The sequence below is a fragment of the Gopherus flavomarginatus genome, chromosome 8 (genome assembly GCF_025201925.1).
Source record: "Gopherus flavomarginatus isolate rGopFla2 chromosome 8, rGopFla2.mat.asm, whole genome shotgun sequence".
NCBI lineage: Eukaryota > Metazoa > Chordata > Testudines > Testudinidae > Gopherus > Gopherus flavomarginatus.
This window is the reverse complement of record NC_066624.1, coordinates 5834975-5858402: the sequence shown is the minus strand read 5'-3', so window position 1 is coordinate 5858402 and position 23428 is coordinate 5834975. Positions and strand designations below refer to the sequence as shown.

Here is a 23428-nt window from a genome sequence, read left to right as displayed (position 1 = left end):
ATTTTATCAGTTTAGTGCAGTGGTTCTTAACCTGGGGTGCATGCACCCCCTGGGAGTATGAGATGCCCTTTCTGGGGGTGCAAGACAGGCGAGATTTTTTTAGAAGGTAAATCATCAAAAACACAAATTAAGCACAGGCACATAAGTATAACTACTTTGTTTAGTCAAGCCTATGTATTTATTAACATTTTACATGTTTTAAAGATTACTGTAATATACAAAGTTTTCAAGTTTTTAAGTTAACTGTAGTGTAATTTTTTATAAGGGCTGCAGAGCGCTGGGACCAGGTCAGGAGCAGAGCCCTGGAATGGCTGCCGGTACCCCAGGCTGGCAGGAGGGCTCAGCAGGACCAGAGGCCCAGACCCCAGCTGGCAGGGGTCCAGGCGGCTGGAATCCCAGACCAGCAGCTAGGTGAGCGGGGCCGGCGGCTGGTTTTCCAGGCCGGCAGCAGGCTGAGTGGGGCTGATGGCCGGGACCCCAGCTGGAAAGGGGCCGGCAGCCAGAACCCCACTGCCAGTCTGGAGTTCCGTCTGCCGGTTCCTGCCAGCTGGGGTCCTGACCACCGGCCCCACTCAGCCGGTGCTGCTGGTTGGGGGTTCCGTTCACCCAGCCAGCAGTGGCCTGGGCGGGGCCAGCGGCCGGGACACCGGCTGGCAGCACAGTGCCAGTAAAAATCAGTTTGCATGCCACAAGTTGCCAATCAGTTATGTAGCTGGCAGAGGAGAATATGGCATTAACATTAACCTTTACAGAACTTGAAAATCTGTATGGATTTTGCCCAAATTTTATTAAAAATTCCCCTCAGCCAGAGCAAAAACTTAAGTTTTGTCCCAAAATGTATTTCACAAAGTTTAAACACAGGCTATACCAAGAAGTTATGTATGAAGCTATTTTGTCCCCACCGGAGTCCATTCTCCTCCCCCTTGGCTGAAGTCCATAACCTCTTGTTCAGAGTTATGGACAACCTCCATTCCAGGAGGTGTCCATAAGTCTGAGGTTCTACTGTACAGCGCTAGTGCAGACCAGCATTCAGAGGTGGATTTACTAAAGCAACAAACGAACCCTCTGTGTGGTTCTAGTGTCTATACTACAGCAGCACCGCTGCTATAGCATTTCTACTGCAGACGTGCCCTATAGGCACCAACACAAAGACTGGGTGTCAATGAGGGCTTTTCATCATGTCCAGGTGTACCTGCACTACAGCCACTCATCCTGGTACACCAGCTGTGCAGCCAGTTTCCTACAGCACCAGAAGGGGTTTCCCCCCCGCCGAAGGTCAGCGGTTCTCAAACTGGGGATTGGGACCCCTCAGGGAGTCATGAGGTTATTACCTGAGGGGTTGTGTAAGCTGTTAACCTCCACCGCAAACCCCGCTTTGCCGCCAGCATTTAGAATGGTGTTAAATATATTAAAGTGTTCTTAATTTATAAGGGGGGGGTTGCACTGAGAGGCTTGCTGTGTGAAAGGAGTCACCAGTACAACAGTTTGAGAGCCACTGCCGCCGGCAATCCACATCCCCAGTTAGGCCAGGGAAGAATCGCCCCCTCAATTTCGCTGCATTCACAGCAGGGACTGGGCCGACACCAGGCCGATGCAATTGTTAAGCAGAGGCGGGGGCTGTGTCTGTGCGAGGCCCACAGCTGTATGAGGCGGGCTCTGGGGCCCTTTCTCTCCCCTACACCAGGCAATCGCCCCCACACGAAACAAGGCTCCTTATCCCCCAGCTCCTACAACGACTCGGGCCTCCCTAGCCCCCCCCCCGGCTGGCGGCTGCATCCGGGTCCCGCCGTCGCGTTTGAGGCGGTGACGTCACTTATATAAACGCCTGCAGCGCCTTTGTTCGCTCTCTCATTGCGCAGTTGCAGGTCGGTGTGCGAGGCCGGGGACGGGAGAGGAGGTGAGTGCCGGCCGGGGCAGGCGGGAGTGGAGAGCGGGGCCGGGCCGGGCTGGAAAGAGGACGTTAAAGGGCTAGGGAAGAAGGGTTTTTTGGAGAGGGTCAGGTCCCGACCCTCTGTCGGGGAGTTAAAGCTTCCTCCCGCTCTGGAGCGGGGTGTTCGGGCACTGGCTGCGGTTCGGCGCCGCGCCGGCTCAGTCGGTGGATTCCCGGGGTGCGCGCGCGTGGGTTGGGTGGCCAACCCGCGTGAGGAGCGGTGGCCGCCATTTTAGGTGTCGGGTAATTTTCGGATCCCGCTGGGTGGGCCTCGCGGTGTGTGGGTGAGCGCGCGGGGAGGGGGGAGGCGCGGCTCTTTGTTGCGGTTGGGGTGGCCCGATGCCGGGCAGACACACGTGGTCTGGTAGTTTCCAGTTGAGCTCCTGAGGCGACCCGCCTCTCCGGTAGGAGATTATCCCCGCCAAACGTGGCCGCCATTTTGTGGTAGTGTCGCGAGATTGTTGAGGGTCTAACGCTCCTCCCCCGCCTTGCCTGAGGTTGCCCGCCTTTGTCTTTGTGGGCTGGCTGCTGGTCCCGCGTGCTCGCTTCTCCTCGGCGTGCAGCCACCGCGCCGCATTGTGGCTGCCTCGGTATTCCGGGGGCTCTGCTTTTCCCGCCACTGGGTGGGGGCGGGGGCGGGGGCAGCGTAGGCACATTCCTCCGGTAGCTGCTGACTCCCATCTGCGCTGCCGTGGCGGGTTGCAGGCGGCCCCCCGTTACCAGCATGTTGAAAAACGGGCCATGATTTCCAAACTAGGCTTGTACGGAGTTTGGACATAAGAGCTGACTGGCCGAAACCGGCCTGAAGCCAATTACTCTGCGGTTGGTTTTGCACCATTTTAAATGTAGCTGCAGTGTCCTGCTTCTTTCCCTCTGGTAGAGGATTTTGCTTTGTTTCCGTAGGATGTAAAAATGGCTCTTTCTGCCCATAAAACGTCATTCCTACATCATGTGCAGTTAGAGCAGGGCTTATTAAGGTCTCATCAGCCCCCCCCAAAACGGTTTCTGTACCCCATACTGTATTTTATAGCATGTTTGTCTTCCTTCTAGATGATTCAAATTATATAGGTTCATCTGTTAGAAATACTATTAGAATGCTAGTTATGAATATTGTTTTGTCAAATTGATACTGTATGTTGTGTCCAGCTGTCTCATTCTTTCATGCAAATAGTCTGTTTCTTTTTCACTCTGAAGTTTCTAACTGAGTTGGTTAGGATAAAGCACTTTTATATGGTGGGGAAGGGTGAGAGTTGAAATACTTTCTGGGGTTTACAACTTCTTGCAAAAAAGTTTTTTTTTTTTTCTAATACCATCATGTCTCACTAACGGAATTTATGTTTCATAGGTCCTAGAGTCAAAATGGTTGAAGCGGATCGTCCTGGGAAACTGTTCATTGGTGGACTGAATACAGAGACAAATGAGAAAGCTCTTGAGGCTGTATTTGGCAAATATGGGCGCATTGTGGAAGGTAAAAATAAAATTTCTAGATGGATGCTAACTAAAAGTTGTGCTGTGATGAATCTTAAGGCATTGATCAGCTGAAGTGATATTGCTTTCTTGATCCTCTAAGAAGTTCTGAGCACATTGTAAGGGGTAGGTGATGCTGTGAGACTTAGGAAAAGTAGAATAACGTTTAGGTTTATATTTGCAGTTCTCTTGATGAAGGATCGTGAAACCAACAAGTCCAGAGGATTTGCTTTTGTCACATTTGAGAGCCCAGCAGATGCAAAGGATGCTGCCAGGGATATGAATGGAAAGGTATGATGATGGATAAATCATGCTTGTTCTATCACTACTACAGTGCAGTGTCAGTCTTAATTATTTGAACTTAATAGCAGTGTGCTTTACAAACTGGGCTTGTATTAAGATCTGAGAGACAAGTCCTACTGTGACAAATGACCAAATTTCTTTTCTACTGTTAAACTTACAAATGTTAAATGTAATCTTTGCTACCCCTATAGAAGTGGCATTTATTAAAGCTTCTCTTTCTGTTCCAGGATTTGGGGATTGGGTGAAAGCTTCCTGCTAGTGAGAATAAGAGGGAAGCTAATTTGTGTATCTTTGAAAAAAATCAGGATGATGATAGTGTTTTAGCTTTTTATTATCATAAAAATTATTTACCCTATCTGTTTGTAAAGCCCAAAGCTATATAACTCTTATCAAAGTCTAAATGTGATTATGAACAGCATCTACAGTACTGAATTGATACAAATACAATTTCTTAATCTGAAAAGATGGGAGTCTCCATGGGCTAAATATTGACACATTTTGATAAATACAAAGTTAAAGAAAAACAGAGCTTTTGGAATTTGAGACAGTTACTCACGTCTTTTAGCATTTATTGTGTCTGCTGTAGAGGATGGATAAAGGATATCTGTGCTTACCAAGTACACACTACCAGACCGAAGCGTGTATGCTCCTTTCTCAAATCTGGTGATTTAACTAGGAACAGTAACTTTTGATGATAGAAGGGCTTGAATTGCTTCATTTAAACTGATATTCAAATAATGTAGCTATAGATTGTCAGCTTTTTATGAAATAAGTGAAAAGGCCCAGGGTAGTAATGAGGATGCATAGTCTTTGCTCTGTAGGTCACAGGCTAGTATGTAGTTCAGGGTGATATTGCAAAGTTGATTGCAGTTGCCTTCCCTATGGGAAATGTCTGCTGTTGCTGACGAGCGTCACAGCCCTCCTTTTTGCAGTCTGTCAAGAGCTGAACAACTATGTAGTAGGACTGAATTTATTTTTTCCTTGGAGATGTCCCCTCTAAATCAATTGACACATTGGTGAGGCAGTTGAGGAAGCCTGTATTGATCTTATTATTTATCTTCTATATCTAGAGTTCTTTAGTTGTCATTTGGCACTCTGATTATAATCCAAATTGTAATCATTTGATATGTTTTGAGTGCATATCGTAGTGTTATTAAGCATTATATTTTGCAGTGTTTCAGTAGCTTTTTAGTAAGTATCTATGGAATCATGGGAACGGGATATCAATGTGCTGGTTGTGTTCTTAGTTAAAATATTTAATTTCAGCAAAACTCTCTTAATCCTTGACTTATGCTGTCTCTCAGTGAGAATTGAACACAAACAGTAAAAGCTAGCTATAGGATGATTTGCTGTCAAACTATTTGAACATGTGTTCTTGATGCTCATGCCCAACTTAGTGTTACAACTTGTGCCACCATCTCAGAGAGGAGCACTCTTTCCGAGGCAAAGTTCACAATCATGTGACTTGGAAGGCAGTCTTTTACTGACTTGTAGATAGTTCCTTAAAGGTGCTGTTATTCCAAGATTTACCTCAAAATATGCAGGTTACTGTAATACTGAGAACTATGTAGCACAATTCTAAAGTCCTCTTAAATACAGTTTAAACTAGTGTGGCTTGAAATAATGTTATGCTTTAATTGCAGAGGCACTGGAGATTAGTGACTGGCTGAGAGGATTTGATCGTTAGGCAATGTGTGTAGAGTACTATTCTAAAACTCCTCTTGCAACAAGTGATTGCTTGTTCTTATTTTAGATCTTCTGTATTACAATATAAGATTGGCCACACTTGGAACTTTTAGAACAGATGCCCAGTGTATTAGCTAAAATGGTGGCTTGTTTATATAATGTTTAATTTTTATTTATCTGAGGAGATCTCGGCATTCTAAAGTAGTATGCACCTTCTGCATCACTGAACTGATAGAATCTCAATAAAGTGGTGCCTTTTGGGTTGTAACAGCACCCTCGATGCCAGTAATGATCTGAAGGGTGGTCCGAAGTGTCCAACAGCCTTTGATTCCTTCTTCCTGTGGTAAATTGCAGATGCATGAAATGAAGGACCTTTCATGGAAAATCTTTTTAAACTTCTATCATATTTTTAATAGTAGCTTGCTTAGTTTCTGAGCCACAGAACAGTTTAAATATCTGCATCTGCTTAAATTTGGACACTGCATTCTGGGTCAATTATAGTCAACTGAGGTAAAGTGTTATGTTTTGTGCCTTTTTTTTAAGAAAAGAGAGAGGGACAGGCAAAAGGTGTAGGTGAGACGTGTCTTGTATTGGACCAATTTCTGTTGGTGAGAGAGACATTACCTCACCCACCTTGTCTCTGATATACTGGGACCAGTATAGCTACAACATTGCATCCTTCCTTCATCTTTGTCATTTGAATGTTGTGGAAGATATCCTAACGCTATTCCTCTGAGACACTTTAGGTCAGAAAAGGCGCATGCGTTCTTCCAGGCTTTCTATTGGACAGAGCTCCCATGAGCCAGAGCCTTGTTTCCATCTTTAGATCCTTACCTTGTTCCCATAAAGAGGCCTCTTTGGTTCTATGGTTTCCTAAAGTGCGAAAGCAGCAGAAGCTTTCTATATAGGGAGTAGCTGCTTAAACCAGGTGCAGGATTATTGGGATACAGCAAGCCTGACCTCTGGAAAAGATTAAACTAGATCTGTAGTAGGTTATTGGCTGACCACTTCCTAGCCTAAGGAAGTGTGGGAGTTCTACACTTCTGGTTCTTCCTGTCATCTCAAGTCCAAGTCTTCCAAACAGCACAAAAGAGAGCACAACACTTCAGATTGGTAGTTATTCTGCCTTTTACACTCTTACTTCTAATAATTCTCAAGTTTGATAGTTGCTGGGAGTCAAGATAGCTTTGCTTTGTTCTCTGTTGGGGATGGGTGATTCTCATCCTTGTGGAGTGAAATTACCACAGATCACTGGGTTTCAGCTGCTATTTGGTCCATATGAGGTTGTGTTCCGTCCTGTGCTGCCTCCTAGCTTCTTTTCCTATACGTTATCAGAAATCCCTCAAATGATTCGCTATTCAGGGTAAAACTGAGTTTTCTAAGAAGGATGAGCATCAAAAGAAATGTTCAAGCAGTGCAGAAGAAATTTACTTCATAGATGCTTCGTCGTTCTGAAAAGACTGTCTTCATCCCATAATGGATTTAAGGAGACTGAACAGTTACATCAGAGTTCAAATTATGTGTAGTACCACAAGCTTTTATCCTTATTTTTTTCTCTCTGAAACTGGTTCAGGCATAAAGCATATACTTTTACACTGCAGTCAGATTAGCTCACAACATACCTTTGCTGCTTCGTAGATGGTGATCACTACAGATAAACACTCTCTGGAACTATCCTAGGCTCCAGTAGCCATGCTTTTCTACTAATGAAGGCATTTGCCAAATGGTCTTAATGTAGGTGCTCACAGTGCCGTTTTCCTGAGATTATAGTTAATGTGCTCTCCAAGACCTTTCAAGGACACTTAGTCATACATTTTTATGATGCTCTGTATGACCTCTGCCTACCTGCGGAGGAGATCCTTGCAGCCGAACAACTTTGAGTTTACTTGTTGAATATATTGAGCACTGAACTTGTATTATGGCCAATCAAGGCACCCATTTTGGTAGCGCCATACAGTCCAAATACAGGTGATTTAGGTATATTCATTATTTTACTGAAGGCTGTCCTAGAGTCATCAGTGGGCTGATAGGTCTTTCTAGTACCAACTATTGCAGGTGCTTTCAGTTTGGTCTGAGAAAGTGGGCTGTTCATGGTCAATAAAACACATGGAAAGCCAAACTCTAAATAAGTGTCTGGTTGCACACCATCAGGTGAACTTGAAAATCCTTTCTGTTGTTCAATCAAGGACCACATAATACAAAGTAGCGAAGAGTCCTGTGGCAGCTCATAGACTAACAGACATATTGGAGCATGAGCTTGTGTGTGAATACCCACTTTGTCGGATGCATCCTAATACAGAGGGTCAGGACAGTTTGACAGCCGTATGCTATGATAGCAGGCAAGGAAGTGCTCATTTCTTGCTGTGAACCTGGACCTGTTACCTTGCTGCTAATGAAAGTATTTTACCATTTTTTCATCCCTGCCCATCTTGGCTAATTGAAGTTGAAGTCAGACTACAGAAACAGTTAGCAATGAGCAGTATAAGAGGAATGACATGTCTATTAAATGCCTGCCAATGCACAAGCTAATCCACTGACATCTTTCGCTTTAGCTAGCGTGGTGTTACTTGAAGGTTTTAGGCATTAATAGCACACCTTGGTACTGTTTCTTGGCAATCTTTACATTTGTTGTCAAGGGTAATTCTCTAATCCTCACTTAATAAGAACCTCCCCAGTCCACCTTTATAGGGTTATACTGATTTCCTATTCCCAGCTGCTGCGTGGGTACTACACCAGCAACTGTAGTTCTCTGTTGGGTCAGGACCTGTGTGGCTTATAACCATGGCACTGAACATCAGTATTTTCAGCTGTAGTCTCCTTTTTATAGGATAGACCCTTGTTTGACCTTTCTCTGAAGGCACTGAAGATTTTATTAGCTGTCTAATTCCCAAAAGACTGTTCATTTAGATTGTCTTGAGCAGTTGGAATTAAATCTATTTTATTTTAGAATCAGACAAGAAGCTTGTAGGTAGGAAAAATAAAAGCAAAGATAAAATAATGCATCTTGTGTCACTAATGCTTGTTTTCTTCACTAGCTGCTGGTAAAATAGGCTCTGCACATCATCCTATTAGTCACTTAAGACCTTTGCAAACTTACTAGTATTGGACTGTCCCAGGCATTTGTAGCTGGCCTTTGGTCACAGGTTTACAGTAACTGCTACAGAAGTTGATGCTATCTTGGCCGAGTAAGCCAGGCTCTCATTGAACAGAAAGCAAAAAAATAGGAAAGAAGTAATGCGGGAAAGGAAAACCACACATTAGGGAATAGGTGACAACAGGCACTTAAAGCTTGCATTACAGGTATTCAGAATGTAGACGATGCCAAATGGTTAAAGAGGTATTTTGGTATCAGGACAGCAAAGGCCCAAAAGTGGCAGGAATCTACAATGAGCCAGGAGAAGGTGGAGAGAATGATCATGTGATAAAGCTTGCTCCTTCCGGTCTTCCTGCTGCCTGTTAGTGACCTCTTCAGACAAACTATGTCCAAGATGTGATGGCATCCTCATGCAATTGAAACTAACCAATCAAAACACTTGCTTCCGTTTCTAGAGTATTTCAGCTCATGACAACTGATGGCTTTTCCATGAGCCTTGAAGATGCCTTGTCATAGTAGTTCCAACTTAAACAATCCAGTTTACCAATATTTGTGTCTCCAGCTTGTATCCAACAGACTGAGTTGGACTCTTGGGTAACATGCTATGGGAGAGTGCTTGTACTGCGCCATAGGGAACTAATTTCTATAAAGCTTCAAAGGTGTGAGTGGTACGGGGGTGTCATCACCTACAGGCTGCAGACACCTCTCTTTACTGGTGACTGAAGGCCTCATGATCACTAACTGCGGAAAGGGAGAACTAAAATAATCAATTTGATTCTCTTTAATGAGATGTTGTATTTAGCGCAGAATTTTTGTCCTTTTTGAGTTTTGGGCAGAGTAGATGTGCAGAAACCTAAATAACACACACCTTTCACAGAGCCTGCAGTCTTGATAGATAAGCTCAAATCCTTTAAGGACTCTTGACTCTTTGATTCCAAAACTTTTGATAACCCAGCATATAATAGGCTGGTAACAAAGCAGCCGAACAACTATGAGTTTACTTGTTGAATATATTGAGCCACTGAGCTTGTATTATGGCCAAACAAGGCATCCATTTTTGTAGAGCCATGCCTTTAATCTAGATCTCGAATCATCTCTTGCTTGTATAAAAAATAAAAATCTATCCCTAGTGTTTCAGAGGACCTTGAAAACAACATAAACTGTCACCTTTTTGAGTAGGCAGCCTGATGCAATAGTACAAAGGTATCAACTGTTCAGTTCAGTGTTAAATCTAAAACTGCCTTTAGTTTTCATGCCAGCTTTAATTTAGTTCATGGCTGATCATCTTAGCAGAAACATCAAGTTAATGCATCCAGTTATCTTTCCATGCGCCAAAAGCTCCAGCTGACAAACCTTTAAGCTTCATCCCTGGAACTTCTGATGCTGCTATAGTTTGGTATAAAAATTCTATGGCCTATTGAAAACTGAAACTGGAGAGAGTAGTGCATACATCTGTTTTAAGTAATATGTTCTAAGTTAAACGCCAGAAAAATACCAGAGTTCTAATTTCTGAAATTGCTGCAGCTTTCCCTTAAGTGCCACAGGAGCAAAGGACCTTCCTGTAGAACGTATTCCTTCTGAGTACCTTCCCAGTTGTTTATACTGGCATTCTGAAGATTCAAAGCTGTTCTACAATTACAAACCTACTTAATTTATAATGTAAAAACCCAGTAACAGTGAAGCTGAACATAAGAATGGCTGGCTCTACTGGGTCAAACCAATGGTCCATCCAGCCCAATTGCTTATTTAAGACATAGAAGCATAACTGAGCACTGAGTAAAGCGGCTTCTTTTTTTTAGTCATTAGATGGGAAAGCAATTAAAGTGGAACAAGCAACCAAGCCATCCTTTGAAAGTGGTGGTAGACGTGGGCCACCACCCCCTCCAAGAAGCAGAGGTCCTCCCAGGGGCCTTAGAGGTGGAAGAGGCGGAAGTGGAGCAAGAGGACCACCTTCAAGAGGGAGTCACTTGGGTATGTATTTACGTATCTAATTATACTTGGACAACATGCAAGACTATCAGATTTGGAAGGTGACGATATCCTTCTGAAAAATCAAGCCACTGAATAAAGTATTCCTTATTTTTAAACTCAAAACAGAACAGAATGTGCACTCTGCAGTTGAGTCAAATTATTGGCTAGGTAATAAGACTTAAACCTTCTAGTGTGTGAGGGTTCCTTTCTACATATAACATTCTGCTTGACTTTGGACTAAAATGGAAAGCAAAACTCCTGCCTTGCAAGCAAGCGAGGAAGCTTTCTGGTGTCCTTGTTTGAAAATCATCTTGCAGCTGGGAAAAAAGTGAACAATTTGCAGTCCTACTGCCAGAAGACACAAACTCAATAAGCAATAGCTGCTGACTTCAGAGATTGATCCTTTGAGGGTCAAGCTTAATTCTTCAGACTTTGAGCGTTGCTTGTTTAATATAGCACTGTCTAGAGCAGTAGCTTTTAGGAGAGATATTTGACTGGCTGTCCTTTGATGTAGAAAACATTAGAGTAGCACACAAGGTTTTGTTAGTGTTTTGTCTGGATACTGGACTAAAATGAAACAAGCTGCTTTCTTAATGGGAGAAGCAAGTAGCCCCTTACCTGCAGTGTAGCTGAAGCTTGAATGCAAAACAGCCAGAAAGCAGTTCCTCCTAAATACTTAAAGATTTCTGTTCTGTGGGGTCTGTATAGTGGTCCTGCATGTATTCGAGAGTAGGATGTGGTCAAATCTGCTTTTAGGCTGCTCTGTTCCTTATTTGGCCACGCTATCTGGAAACAGTGGACTTGTGCATTATCTAGGCTATGTGACCATGTAATCTGATTTACATTGCCCTTCCTCCTTTGGTCACACTACATCTTTTATTCCTGACTAGGGCTTTGCAGATTTGACCACTGTACCAAAAAAAGGGCCATTTTGGAATCTCAAGGAGCATGCATGTGATCATAGTGTTGCAGTTCTTCTCCACTTGTCTCAAGTTCCTCCTACAAGTTCTGCTCTCTCTTGGTGGTCCTGATTTGCCACTGCTTAATCATGTCAAATTTTAGACATTTAAAATGTAGCCATATAAAAAATGGCTTCTCTAGTTCTTCATATAAATAACCGGTTGACTTACTCTTTATCTTTTTAGGTTCTTCTAGGGGGCCACTTCCAATGAAAAGGGGTCCACCTCCACGAAGTGGCGGACCTCCACCTAAAAGATCGGCACCTTCAGGGCCAGTGCGTAGCAGTAGTGGAATGGGAGGGAGAGGTAAGGAGTAAATGCGTTTTCTTTTTGGTTGGCTGGATTTATCCATGCCTGTAACAAATCTCCAATCACTTGAAATCAAATTAATTGTTAGTATAATGTTTGTGCTTGTATGACTATTGACTTTTCATGTCAGCAGAACTTTCAAATCTGTGACTTTTTTAAAGATGTTCCTCTACTGCTGTTTCTTAGTTTGACTAGCAGAGCCATGAAACAATATTGCACTGAATGCAGACTATAGCAAAGTGATCTCCTAAATAAGTCTGAGCTATGCTGTTAATACAACTTTGCATTGAGGAAATTCCTCTGCAGCATTCTTGCTTCATTTTTAAACAGTTGGTTTACCTGAATTGTCCTTCTTTAAAGCTCCTGTATCACGTGGAAGAGACAGTTATGGTGGTCCTCCACGCAGAGAGCCAATGCCATCACGAAGAGATGTCTACATGTCGCCAAGAGATGATGGTTATAGTACAAAAGACAGGTAAAGTTAATACATTACAGTTAAAACTTAATACCAGTGTCCTCATTTCTAATTTTGCCTGCAGATAATTATGCTCACCTATGAGGAGCTGGTTGAGAATTTGAAATTGGAAGGTAGCTTAGGTGAAAGTGGTCATGAAATGGTAGAGTTCATGATTTTAAGGAATGGTAGGAGGGAGAACAGCTCAGTAAAGAGAATGGATTTCAAGAAAGTAGACTTTAGCAAACTCAGCCAGTTGGTTGGTAAGGTCCAATGAGAAGCAAGTCTAAAGGGAAAAAAAGAAGTTAGCCATTTTTTCAGAGAGACTTTATTAAGGGAACAAAAGCAAACTATCCCACTGCCTAGGAAAGATAGAAGTGTGGTAAGAGGCCATCCTGGCTTAACTGTGACCTCTTCAGTGATCTGAAACTCAGAGTCCTACAAAAGGTGGGAACTAAGTCAAATTACAAAGGATGAATATAACCAAATAATGAAAGTATGTAGGGACAAAATTAGAAAAACCCAGGCACAAAGAGATTAAATTAGCTAGAGACATAAAGGATAACAAAGCGTTCTCGAAATAGATTAGAAGCAAGAGGAAGACCAAGGACAGGATAGGCATGTTACACAATGCTAGTGAGGGAGAACAATAACAAACTGTGGAAATGCTAAATGGCTTCGTTTCAGCTTTCACCAGTAAGGTTAGTCGCAATCGGGTGTCTAACATAATGTGAAAATGAGGTGGGATCAGAGGCTAAAATAGGGAAAGAACAACTTAAAAATTACCTAGACAAGTTAGATGTCTTCAAGTCACCAAGGCCTGATGAAATACGTCCTAGAATATTTAAGAAGCTAACTGAGGAGATATCTGAACATTAGTAATTATCTTTGAAAAGCCGTGGAAGACAAGAGATTCCAGAGGACTGGAGAAGGGCAAATGAAGTGCCCATCTAAGAGAAATAAGGACAGCCTGGGGAATTACAGACCAGTCAGCTTAACTTTAGTGCTTGGCCAGATAATGGAGCAAATAATCAACTTACAGATAATGTGATAAGTAGCAGCATGGATTTGTTGAGAACAAATTGTGTCAAACTAATCTAACAGCTTTCTTTGACAGGGTAACAAGTGGTAGATGTGGTATATTTTGACTTTAGTAAGTCTTTTGATACTGTCTCGCATGAACTTCTCATAAACGAACTAGGGAAATACACCCTAGATGGAGCTAATATAAGGTGGATGCATAACTAGTTGGAAGAAAATTCCAGAGAGTAGTTAGTTTTTAGCGGTTCACATTCAAGCTGGAAGGGCATATTGAGTGGGCTCCTGCACAGATCCGTTCTGGGTCAAATTCTGTTCAACGTTTTCATCAGTGGTTTAGATAATAGCATAGAGAGTACGCTTACAGAGTTTGTGGACGATACAAAGCTGGGAGCAGGTGCTTTGGAAGATAGGATTAAAAATCAAAATGGTCTGAAGTAAATAGGCTGAAATTCAATAAGGACAAATGCAAAGTGCTCTAGTTAGGAAGGAAAAATCAATTGCATGCATACAAAATGGGGAATGACTGCCTAGGAAGGAGTTCTACGGAAAGTTAGCTGGTGGTCATACTGGATCACAAGCTAAATATGAGTCAACAGTGTAACACAGTTTGGCGGGGGCGGGAAGTTAATGTCATTCTATCTAGGATGTATTAGTAGGAGTGTTGTAAACCAGACATAAGAAATAATTCTTCCGCTCTACTCCATGCTGATTAGTTCTGAAATGGAGTATTCTGTCCAGTTCTGGGCACCACATTTCGGGGATGATGCGGACAAATTGGAGAGTCTAGAGAAAAGCAACAGAAATGATTAAAGTTCTAGAAAACATGGCCTATGAGGGAGGACTGAAAAATTAGGTTTGTTTAGTTTGGAGAGAAGACGGAGAGGTGATTCAAGTACATACAAGGTGGTTACAAGGAGGAAGGAGGAAAAAGGAAAAATTGCAGCAAGGATGGATTAGGTTGCACATTAAGAAAAACTTCGTATGAACGTGGTTAATTTACTGGTATAAATTTGCCTAGGGAGGTTGTGGAATCTCCATCACTGGAGATTTAAAAGAGCAGGTTAGATAAACACCTGTCAGGGATGGTCTAGATCAGTGGCTTTCAAACTTTTACTGGTGACCCTTTTAACATAGCAAGTCTCTGGGTGAGAACCCCCGTTATAAATTAAAAAAACTTTTTTTATATTTTTAACACCATTATAAATGCTGGAGGCAAAGCGGGGTTTGAGGTGGAGGTTGACAGCTCGCGACCCCCCATGTAATAACCTTGTGACCACCCCCCGCCCCCCTGAGGGGTCCGAACCCCTGGTCTAGATAATACTTAGTCCTGTCATGAGTGCAGGGGACTGAACTAGATGACCTCTCAAGGTCCCTTCCATCCCTATGATTGTATGATACCTCAAAAATATAACTATCACTTTTTTTTCCTAGTTATTCGAGTAGAGATTATCCAAGTTCCAGGGATACAAGAGATTATGCGCCGCCTCCAAGAGATTATGCATACCGTGATTATGGTCATTCCAGCTCACGTGATGAGTACCCCTCTAGAGGATACAGGTACCTAGCATTGTATTTTTCTCAACTTCAGTCACACTCCGTTACAACACTGATTTGTAGTAAGTCTCAGCAGTTTTTCTTCTTATAGTGATCGTGATGGCTATGGTGGTGGACGGGATAGAGACTATTCAGATCATCCAAGTGGAGGCTCTTACAGAGATTCATATGAGAGTTATGGTAAGGACCCATTTGAGGATCTTGTAGCAGAGTTTGTAAAGGCTTCCTAATCCTGATTTTACTAGGCTGCTTGCATTTAGGGGGGAATGTCACACTCAGTTTTCTCCTCACAGTGAAAGTGAGAATGCAATTATTAGTTTATTTAACAAGATGATCAAATGATTACCATAACCTAACGAAGCAAAGTCTACAGTTCAGAATTGCAACTATCACTGGAAAATATGGCTGAGTTTCTTCTCTAAAAATAACAAGCTGTTCTGGAATATCCCCCAAAAGAGCCTGCTTGAAATAAACACCGTCTTCAGTCCTTTCAAACAGTCTTTAAATTCATTCGCTGCCTGATACACAGCCCCTACTATAAATGTCCCAACATGGCAGATTATATTAAGAACGTCTCAATTCATACAAAAGAGTAACAGTAAACTTTAGTACAGCAATTCTGTAAATTCAGATTTAAATTGTTATATATAACTTATAGTGTTGCCATATTACCTGACCATTGACCCTGCAGGTAACTCACGTAGTGCTCCACCTGCACGAGGGCCCCCGCCATCTTATGGTGGAAGCAGTCGCTATGATGATTACGGCAGTACACGAGATGGATATGGAAGTCGAGAAAGTTATTCAAGCAGCAGAAGTGATGTCTACTCAAGTGGTCGTGATCGTGTTGGAAGACAAGACAGAGGTCTTCCCCCTTCCATGGAAAGGGGTTACCCTCCTCCCCGTGATTCATACAGCAGTTCAAGCCGCGGAGCACCCAGAGGTGGTGGCCGTGGAGGAAGCCGATCTGATAGGGGTGGAGGCAGAAGCAGATACTGAAAAACAATCATAAACTTTTGGACCAAGACAGATTACTTCTCACAAACCCAAGTGGAAGTTGTTCTATCTTTACTATCAGAGGACTACTAAAAGGAAAAGTTGTTCTTACCTTTTTTTATTGTTGCCTGTTAAGTTTCCCCTCCATGATTTTTATGCTTTTGTGAGGAAAAGTTAAAAAAATGTTTAATTTCATTTCAAAATTGTTAACATTTCTTTCAAAAAGCAGATGTTAAATGTATAAAAGTTGAGCTGTGTACTAGTGTTGTAACTTTCAAAGTAAAAGTTTCCCTGAAATTCCACACTTCCCATCTGATTTTCCTCATGAATGGAACAAGCAGTTCTAAGATCTTCCACACAACATCTAGCCATCTAAAATGGAGATGGATCGTTCTACACATTCAAACTCTCATTCTAAACAAATTAGTTACTTGTGTGGAGGGTGGTGGGGATGTGCCACACTATAATTTCAGTTTCCTCTTGGTTCTGAAATCACACAATATTCCCAGTTCAAAATTTCTTCAGATCCTTGTGTAAAGAAAAAATAAGGATTCCATTCAGTCACTAAACCAGAAACAGCAAATGGATAATGCTGACCATACTTTGCCTTCCTACTGTTTTGCTGGGAATTTGCAAGGACCTCTCCCCCAAAATAAACCATTTACATGTAATAAGTCAACTACAGAATACTGTAAATAAAAGGTTTGACCAATTCCATCAAAGAAGCTACAAAACGATGCTTACTCATACTGTTTCAAATTTTTGCAACTCTGTGTAGTGTCTCACTTTTAAAGGAACATCTTTGATTCCAAAGGCAAATGGAGAAAATAAGATAAGCAAAGAAGTCTTTCTCTCCAACTTCTCAAAGGCTTATGACTTCATAAAAACAAGTGAATCTTTCAGCATTCCACAACAGATTTAAAGCATCAAATGCCTGTGAAACAGCAAAGATGGGTAAGCAAAGCAAACTAGTTTTTCAGTCTGTCAAAATTGAACCAAATTACCTTCCTCTTAGTACAGTAAGACATGCTGTACGTCATGGCAATGGAAGTGCTTTCTGTATTTAAAACAATATCTTATGGAAAAGCAGTGCTGGAAAGCATTAGAAGTCTTCCAAATTCAACATTTCTTCTTATGGATATAAAGCATGTATGGCATCAATTTTGAAACTAAAGCGTTTAAGAATGCAGCTCGTAGACAAAATATGTTGCAAAGTAGGGTTGGGAGGGGGAATTCTATGCTCAGTATGTTTCATTGAAGACACTTAAAACAAGCTGCATATACTATATTTCTAACAAATATTAAAATCCTGATGAAATCAGGAATTGGCTTAGATTGCCAAATATATCAGCTCGGATATTGGGCATTTTCAAGCAAGCCATTGCAAACTTGACATTTAGTTGGATGCCTGACTTTATTTTAGTTTTGTGAAACTGCATTATATGGGGAAATTCTAGTACAAGTGGCAGAACCTGTGGTGAGTTGTCATGTCCCAGGTAGAGCCATGAAGTTCAAAAGATGCTCTTGAATATAGTAGACTTGAAGACTTCCAACTAAAAAAAACGTTGTTACTACTCTAGTCCTCAAAATAAATTTGCCGTTCATCTTATGGATTTAACATGGCAGTGCACCATTGGAAAGGAATGAGAATCCATAAGCCATGCAACCTGTCACTAAGCCATTCCAGTCCATTCCAAGCCAGTGAACCTTCCACCACTTAAAGAGAAGTAGTAGAACTTGAAACACATTAATCTGCAAACCCAAGCTTGTGACTTTTCTGGGACCGGGACAGTTATAGGTTGGATAACCATTTTAAATCTGTTCTAGCTCTGTCATCTCTGTTTTAATCGTTGCAGGTTGATTACCTTCAAAGGCATGATGGTCTGAGTACAGTTCTGACACATCTGCATGGATAAGTGACAGCAGCTGTAACAGAAGGAAAGGTAAATTATATAATAGCATTGTAACTTTACAGAAATTTCCTTTTTTTTCCCATGCTCAAACTTTTGATCTCACTTTTTTGTGGGGGGGGGGGAGGGCAGGGTGAGACAGTGCCTGTTTTTATGCTTGAAAGCAAAATTTTTAGGATGTTTGAACAGTATACTTCAGTAGGTTAGGAAGTGGCAAGGATAACTGGAAGGGACTTGGACCACATGCATACACAGAAGCCTTGTCTATGTGTGATGCACTAGCTTGGCTAAGAGTTCAGTAAAGAGTAGTTAAACTAGCCGAAACTGCTGTATGGATGCTTATTTTGTTTTTTGAGTTGGCTTTTTTAGCTTTAAATTTACTCCTGAGCTAGTGAAGCTAAGCCCAAATAAACCTGTTTGAAAGAAAATGGCCATGCTGCTTTTGCAGTTTAGCTTTAATTTTTAAGCAGTACTACCTTCTTTATGGAGATTTGTTCCAAAATCATATGACTAAGCTTAATTTAATATCTAATGATCTTTGAGTTTGCCTTTGTTGAAGTTCTCCTACTCAACTGTGGAATAACAAATGAAGCAAAACAGCTCAAGTTATGTAGGTCATTTGCTTATTGTTTAGCACAACAAAACCTACCTCTTTCACATCAGTGCATATTCCCTTTAATCAAGGGCCCAGCAGGCACAGGAACAGATGTTTCCAGTGTGCTGGGACAACTGAATAAGGATGAAAGGATCATTGAAACAAATATCTTCACCCCCCCATAAAAGCGGATGGATTATTGCTCTGTTAACACAATTTTACCAAAAAGCCTCCAACCAAACAGTTGCAGTAGCAAAGATGTGGGTTAGCTTGGATGTTGAGTGAACCTCAAAACCTAATAAAACATAGAAAAAGATGAGACATTCCCATTTAAAAGAAACTGCATGAAAAATCTATACTCTAAAAGAGAACTTGCAGTAAACATTGTCGTCTTGTTTGCTTTCTAAAATGCTGCTATAAAAAAACTGAAATAGGGAAGCAGGTACTGCCTTATGCATGTGACTTTCACTGTTTTATGAAAGTTTTTTGAAGAGCTTTTAGCTGACAAAGGTGGAGCATGTCACATACCAGTGTGACTCTTACTGTGTAGGGTGTTTTCACATTATTGTTCTGTTGGAATTGTCATTTAAAAGTACAGCCCCCAGGGGCTTACATAGCTGCTCGATTTCCTATCAGAATGTTATAATATTGCTTTGTAACTTACTGTAACTACTTAAAGCTATTTTGATATGAAGAAGAAAAATATTTACTAACTTGGATGCAGTATTAATTTAGAACACTGTTTTATTCTAGGATTTGTTCCTGCACTAATTTACACTTTTCCACTCCATATCTAGGACAATATAGTGGATGCAACAAAAAGTCTTGGCCAGCATACATTCCTATTCCTTATCAATAATATGTGACTTTGGAAAAGTAAAATTAATGAAAAGATCTCCATCTCGATTTGCCGTTAAGGATTAGTATTAACATCTCTAAGCCAGTGGTTCTCAACCTTTCCACGTTACTTCAGGTGTCTGATTTGTCTTGCATATTCCAAGTTTCATCTGACTTAAAAACTACTTGCTTACAAAATCAGACATAAAAATACAAAAGTGTTTCAGCACACTATATATTACTGAGAAATTGCTTACTTTCTCATTGCCATATAATTATAAAATCAATTTGAATATAAATATTTTACGTTTCAGTATATAGAGTAATATAAACAGGTAATTGTCTGTATGAAGTTTTAGCTTGTACTGACTTCACTAGTGCTTTTTATATAGCCTGCTGTAAAACTAGCCAAATACCTAGATGACTTGATGTACCCCCTGAAGACCTCTGTGTATCCCTGGTTGAGAACCACTGCTCTAAACCACCACTAACTGGAGCCCAGGGTCAGGGTTAAGGACCATCTGGGAACTGGGAGGCCCAGTTTTATTACCAGATTGGCTACAGGTGATTTTTGTGGCATTATACAAACCACTTAATCTCCACTTTTGTTTCCTTACCTATAAAAGTTAACCTCATGGGGGTAAATGACAAAACTGTTTGTCGAGTGTTCTGAAATCCTCTCATGGAAGGTTTAGTACAGAATTAACTTTATCTGAGTCTAGGGCTCAAAAAAAAATCTTGCCAGTGGCAAATAGGAAGACAAATTCCTAGCTTTAACGGCTGTTAATACAGCCATCAAAAGTAAATCAGAGTAGGTTTGCAGAATCTGGAGAAGTACTCAACTGCTGCTCCATTTTGCGGTGCATCTCTAGGGTGAGACTGACATTTAAATATGTTTCAGTGACAGTAATTCCAAGCCTTCTGGGCGAACAAACTCTTAAATTGACGGTGTTTAGGAAAGCTTACAAACATCAGCAAAAGTAGACATTGATCCTTCCCTATAAATTACTCACCCCCCTCATTAAGAAGCAAATGTCTTTCCTTGCTGAGTCGTCTTTCCCACTTGCATCAGTGAGAAGACTGGGGAGTTGAAGAGACGGTATGTTTATTCCTGCTAGGGAAGGTGAAGCTTAATTTACAAAAAGCCAGAGCCTTGATCAGAACGTGAATTCCCCAATCAAGAGGAAGGAGCCAAGTTAAGTGGTGCAGCTTGGACTGCTTGCCAGGCTTTTGCCAAGGCATCTTGCTGGCAGAGCTCATTTCTCTTCATCTTTCGTGTAATCATCTGGCTTAATAGATGTAATTCTCTAGCTACGTTAAATGTATTACAAAAATTGTCATGCCCTGGTAGAATTCAGTTACTGCAATGAACAGTTGTTCAATTGCCAAGAGTATAACTCCTAATGTTTTGGATAATGGAGCTGATGCTTATGTCAATAAATTTCTTGACTTGTCATCTACTGTGTACTGGACCAGTTGTAGTTCAAAAGATGTTACATGTAAGCATTGTGTGAGGTCTGCTGCAACCTGTAGATTATTTTTCTAATTCTTTCCTCCAAGAATGGAAGCTGTGCTAATGGAGTAAACCATTGCAATGGGCATTAATGCAACAAGTCGTTTGCCTCTACTTGAAACAGTTTTCTTATAAACAGTGTCTTGATGATCCAGCTGATATACTCATCACTCCTTGTAGTCATGATTGTCCCAGAATGCACTGGTATTCTTCATAATGGTCCTAATGATCAGCAAGTGACTTTGGTTCCCTGCAACAAATGTGGATCATTTCACGTGCGGGGAGTGAATTAGCAGATGGACATGTAACTTTAATGTTTTTGTTCCCACAGTTGTATCAGCAGTTCAGTTTGGTCTGAAAGCTTTGTGCTATGTCTTAGTTAGTTCAGTAAGTCATAACGTTTGCACATTCCAGCTACAATTAGTGCAAGAGCTGAGCATGTCTTGGGTCACACTCAAATGTTCCAACCTAGTGGCTTTTGCCATCATCTATTCTAGTGTGAAAAGGGTGCTGAAGAGCATTCTGCTTCTTGAAGTCTAGCCTAGGCCTAAATATATTCAGTTACCACTTAAGGAGAAGAAATTGTTTTATTTCATTGTTCTGCAATACACTATGTACTAACACATTTCCTTTCCTCAGTTACAGAGTGACTGGAAGAAAGCGATGGAACAATGGATGCATATTGGGAAATCAAAGGATAACTAGTGCAACACAGATTTTAACCACCTCTAAAAGTGGTCTTGGCCACATTCAGCATGTGCAGATGTTAATGTTCGCTTTGAAGAAAAAGTTAATTACTATTTTAGAGCTCTTCTTGTTGGAGCATTGCTGCATGAAAGGTTACTAATGGTAACATCTGATGGGAGTATCTCCTTTACAGATGAAAAGTGTGAATTAAGTTGCTTTTGTCTGGCTTTTGTAACTGTCCACTTCCAAGAAGTAAGTGTGGGTGTGCCCATGTTGATGCTGCAGCAGAACAAACATTCTTGAGCTACTTTTAGGCCTTGTCTACACTGCAGTCTTATCCAGAAAAGGCAGCCTTTGTCTGCAAAACTGTGGAGGTGTATACACTGCAGTGCCACTTTTGGTGGCAAAGTTAAAGCAACAGTGTCAGTGTAGATGCTGCTGTTCATTAGATCGCCAGTATTGGCCTCCCCCAGTATCTTATCAGTGCCCATGGTGACTGATCTGCTCACTGTTTGGAATTCTCCTGCCCTGCATGCATGTGCCCCTCCCCTTTCAGAGCTCCAGGAATTTCTGACAGTTAAGCTCCAGCAGCAAAGAGTAAATCATTAATGTGGAATGCTGCTGTCTTCTGTGCTAGGAACATAGAGGCAGGTGTGTATGTATGAGAAATTGCTGTGCAGAGCCAGGTGGGAGCTGATGTATGCATGGAGGGAAGAGGGAGGGTTTCCCTGCCTCAGGACTGTCTGATTCCAGCAGCTGTCTGAATTTAAAGATAACCCATCTATACACACTCCCGCGTCCCCCCATACACTTCAGTTAAAAAGCAGATGGCAGTCTAGTAGAGTGGCCAAGGAACCATGAGCTTGAGAAACCTGCATCATGTGATGCTGCTCTGTACCTGACCCATGAGACCTTGCAAATCCTTCCTAAAGCACCCTGTGGCTAGTTGCACAGTGGGATAGCTACCCACAGTGCAGTGCTCTCTCTCGATACAAGAGCGGCCAGTGTGGATGTGCTCCAGTGGCACGAGCATAGTGTGGACACGCAATAGTGGTTTAATTGAAGTGGCATAACTTCATTGATAAAACTCTGTAGTGTAGATAGCCTTAGTGAACAGTTTGCAGAAACTGTCCCTCTGAGTGAAAATAGAATGACAAGTCACTTAAGCAAAAGCAACTGCCCACTCACAATAGGGGGAGGACGTGCAAGCACAAGAACATTTTTGTTTCAGGGTATTCTGCATAAGCAACTTAATTTTCCAACCTTTAGATCTTTTTGGGGGGTAAGAGACCGGAGAGTTCTTCCATACTACATGCCACAATATGACCTATGAGTTATGGTGGCGGTTTTGTAGGGAGTTGTCTACCACCTAACATAAAATGCATTTGTCCTCTAAAGTGAATTTTTTGGACATTGCAAGAGAGCAGAAATAGATTTTTCCCTTTTGGGTCAGAGAAAATATTCATAAACCTAAAATGAGGTGTAGAGGACTTCTGGGGAATGTTCAAATCCATCCTTGGAGTTATCAGTACCCTTGTACCAGCTAGCATCTTTCATAAATGATGTGAACCTTCTAAGATAGAGCTAATTAGTTTGTATGGAATCTTGTCTTTTAAGTACATCTCCAGGTTGTCTCTATTGCATTTGTATTCTGTATTACGTAAGTTTATTGCTTATTTTGCCAATATATGGTAGAAGTGAAATCCAGTTTTCAAGCATCAAAAATTCTAATGCAATCCCTCATCTTTCTCATTTGTGAAAATGCAGTGTCATGGTTAATAAACTTTACATTGACTGAACGTGTGATAGATGCAAAGTGGTGTAAGTGAAGCAGCTAAGCCTCAGTGTACAAATACAGTCATTGAACATGTTCGTGCCTGTCCCTGACCCAGCTATCCAGACAAAGGATGGCTTTAAATGAAGATGCTAACTTTGTGTGTGAAGTACTGTACAAATTTCACTGCATTTTAACTAGATCTTACAGAAACAAGTGTAGTGGTATTTTGTTCATTCAGTTGGGGTGGGGGGACTAATTCTAAAACTTAAAGGTTAAGCAGAATATTCACCTAGTGTTCATCCTGTGCGCCCAAACTCCAGTGTGTATGTTCCGTGGTGCCCAGTA

At 41.6% G+C, this 23428-nt stretch overlaps 1 protein-coding gene and 1 non-coding gene across 4 annotated transcripts; both read left to right on the top strand.

Annotated features, from left to right (window-relative positions):
- Positions 1-1827: 1827 nt before the first annotated feature.
- RBMX (RNA binding motif protein X-linked) lies at positions 1828-23105 on the top strand. 3 transcript variants are annotated; one of them, XM_050964861.1, is made up of 11 exons: positions 1828-1897; positions 3276-3398; positions 3582-3688; positions 10280-10451; positions 11597-11716; positions 12080-12194; positions 14646-14771; positions 14845-14948; positions 15460-16718; positions 17621-17707; positions 21259-23105. In XM_050964861.1, exons 2-9 carry the CDS (start codon positions 3290-3292, stop codon positions 15765-15767), a joined length of 1161 nt encoding a protein of 386 aa, XP_050820818.1. In that variant the 5' UTR covers positions 1828-1897; positions 3276-3289; the 3' UTR covers positions 15768-16718; positions 17621-17707; positions 21259-23105. The 3 variants fall into 3 exon arrangements, with proteins under 3 accessions (XP_050820818.1, XP_050820820.1, XP_050820819.1); XM_050964863.1 differs by having other exon boundaries at positions 1830-1897; positions 14860-14948; XM_050964862.1 differs by lacking the exon at positions 1828-1897 and adding an exon at positions 2180-2194.
- LOC127057380 (small nucleolar RNA SNORD61) lies at positions 3440-3513 on the top strand. Its single transcript, XR_007776103.1, has one exon. It is a non-coding gene; the product is annotated as a small nucleolar RNA SNORD61 (small nucleolar RNA).
- Positions 23106-23428: the final 323 nt, after the last annotated feature.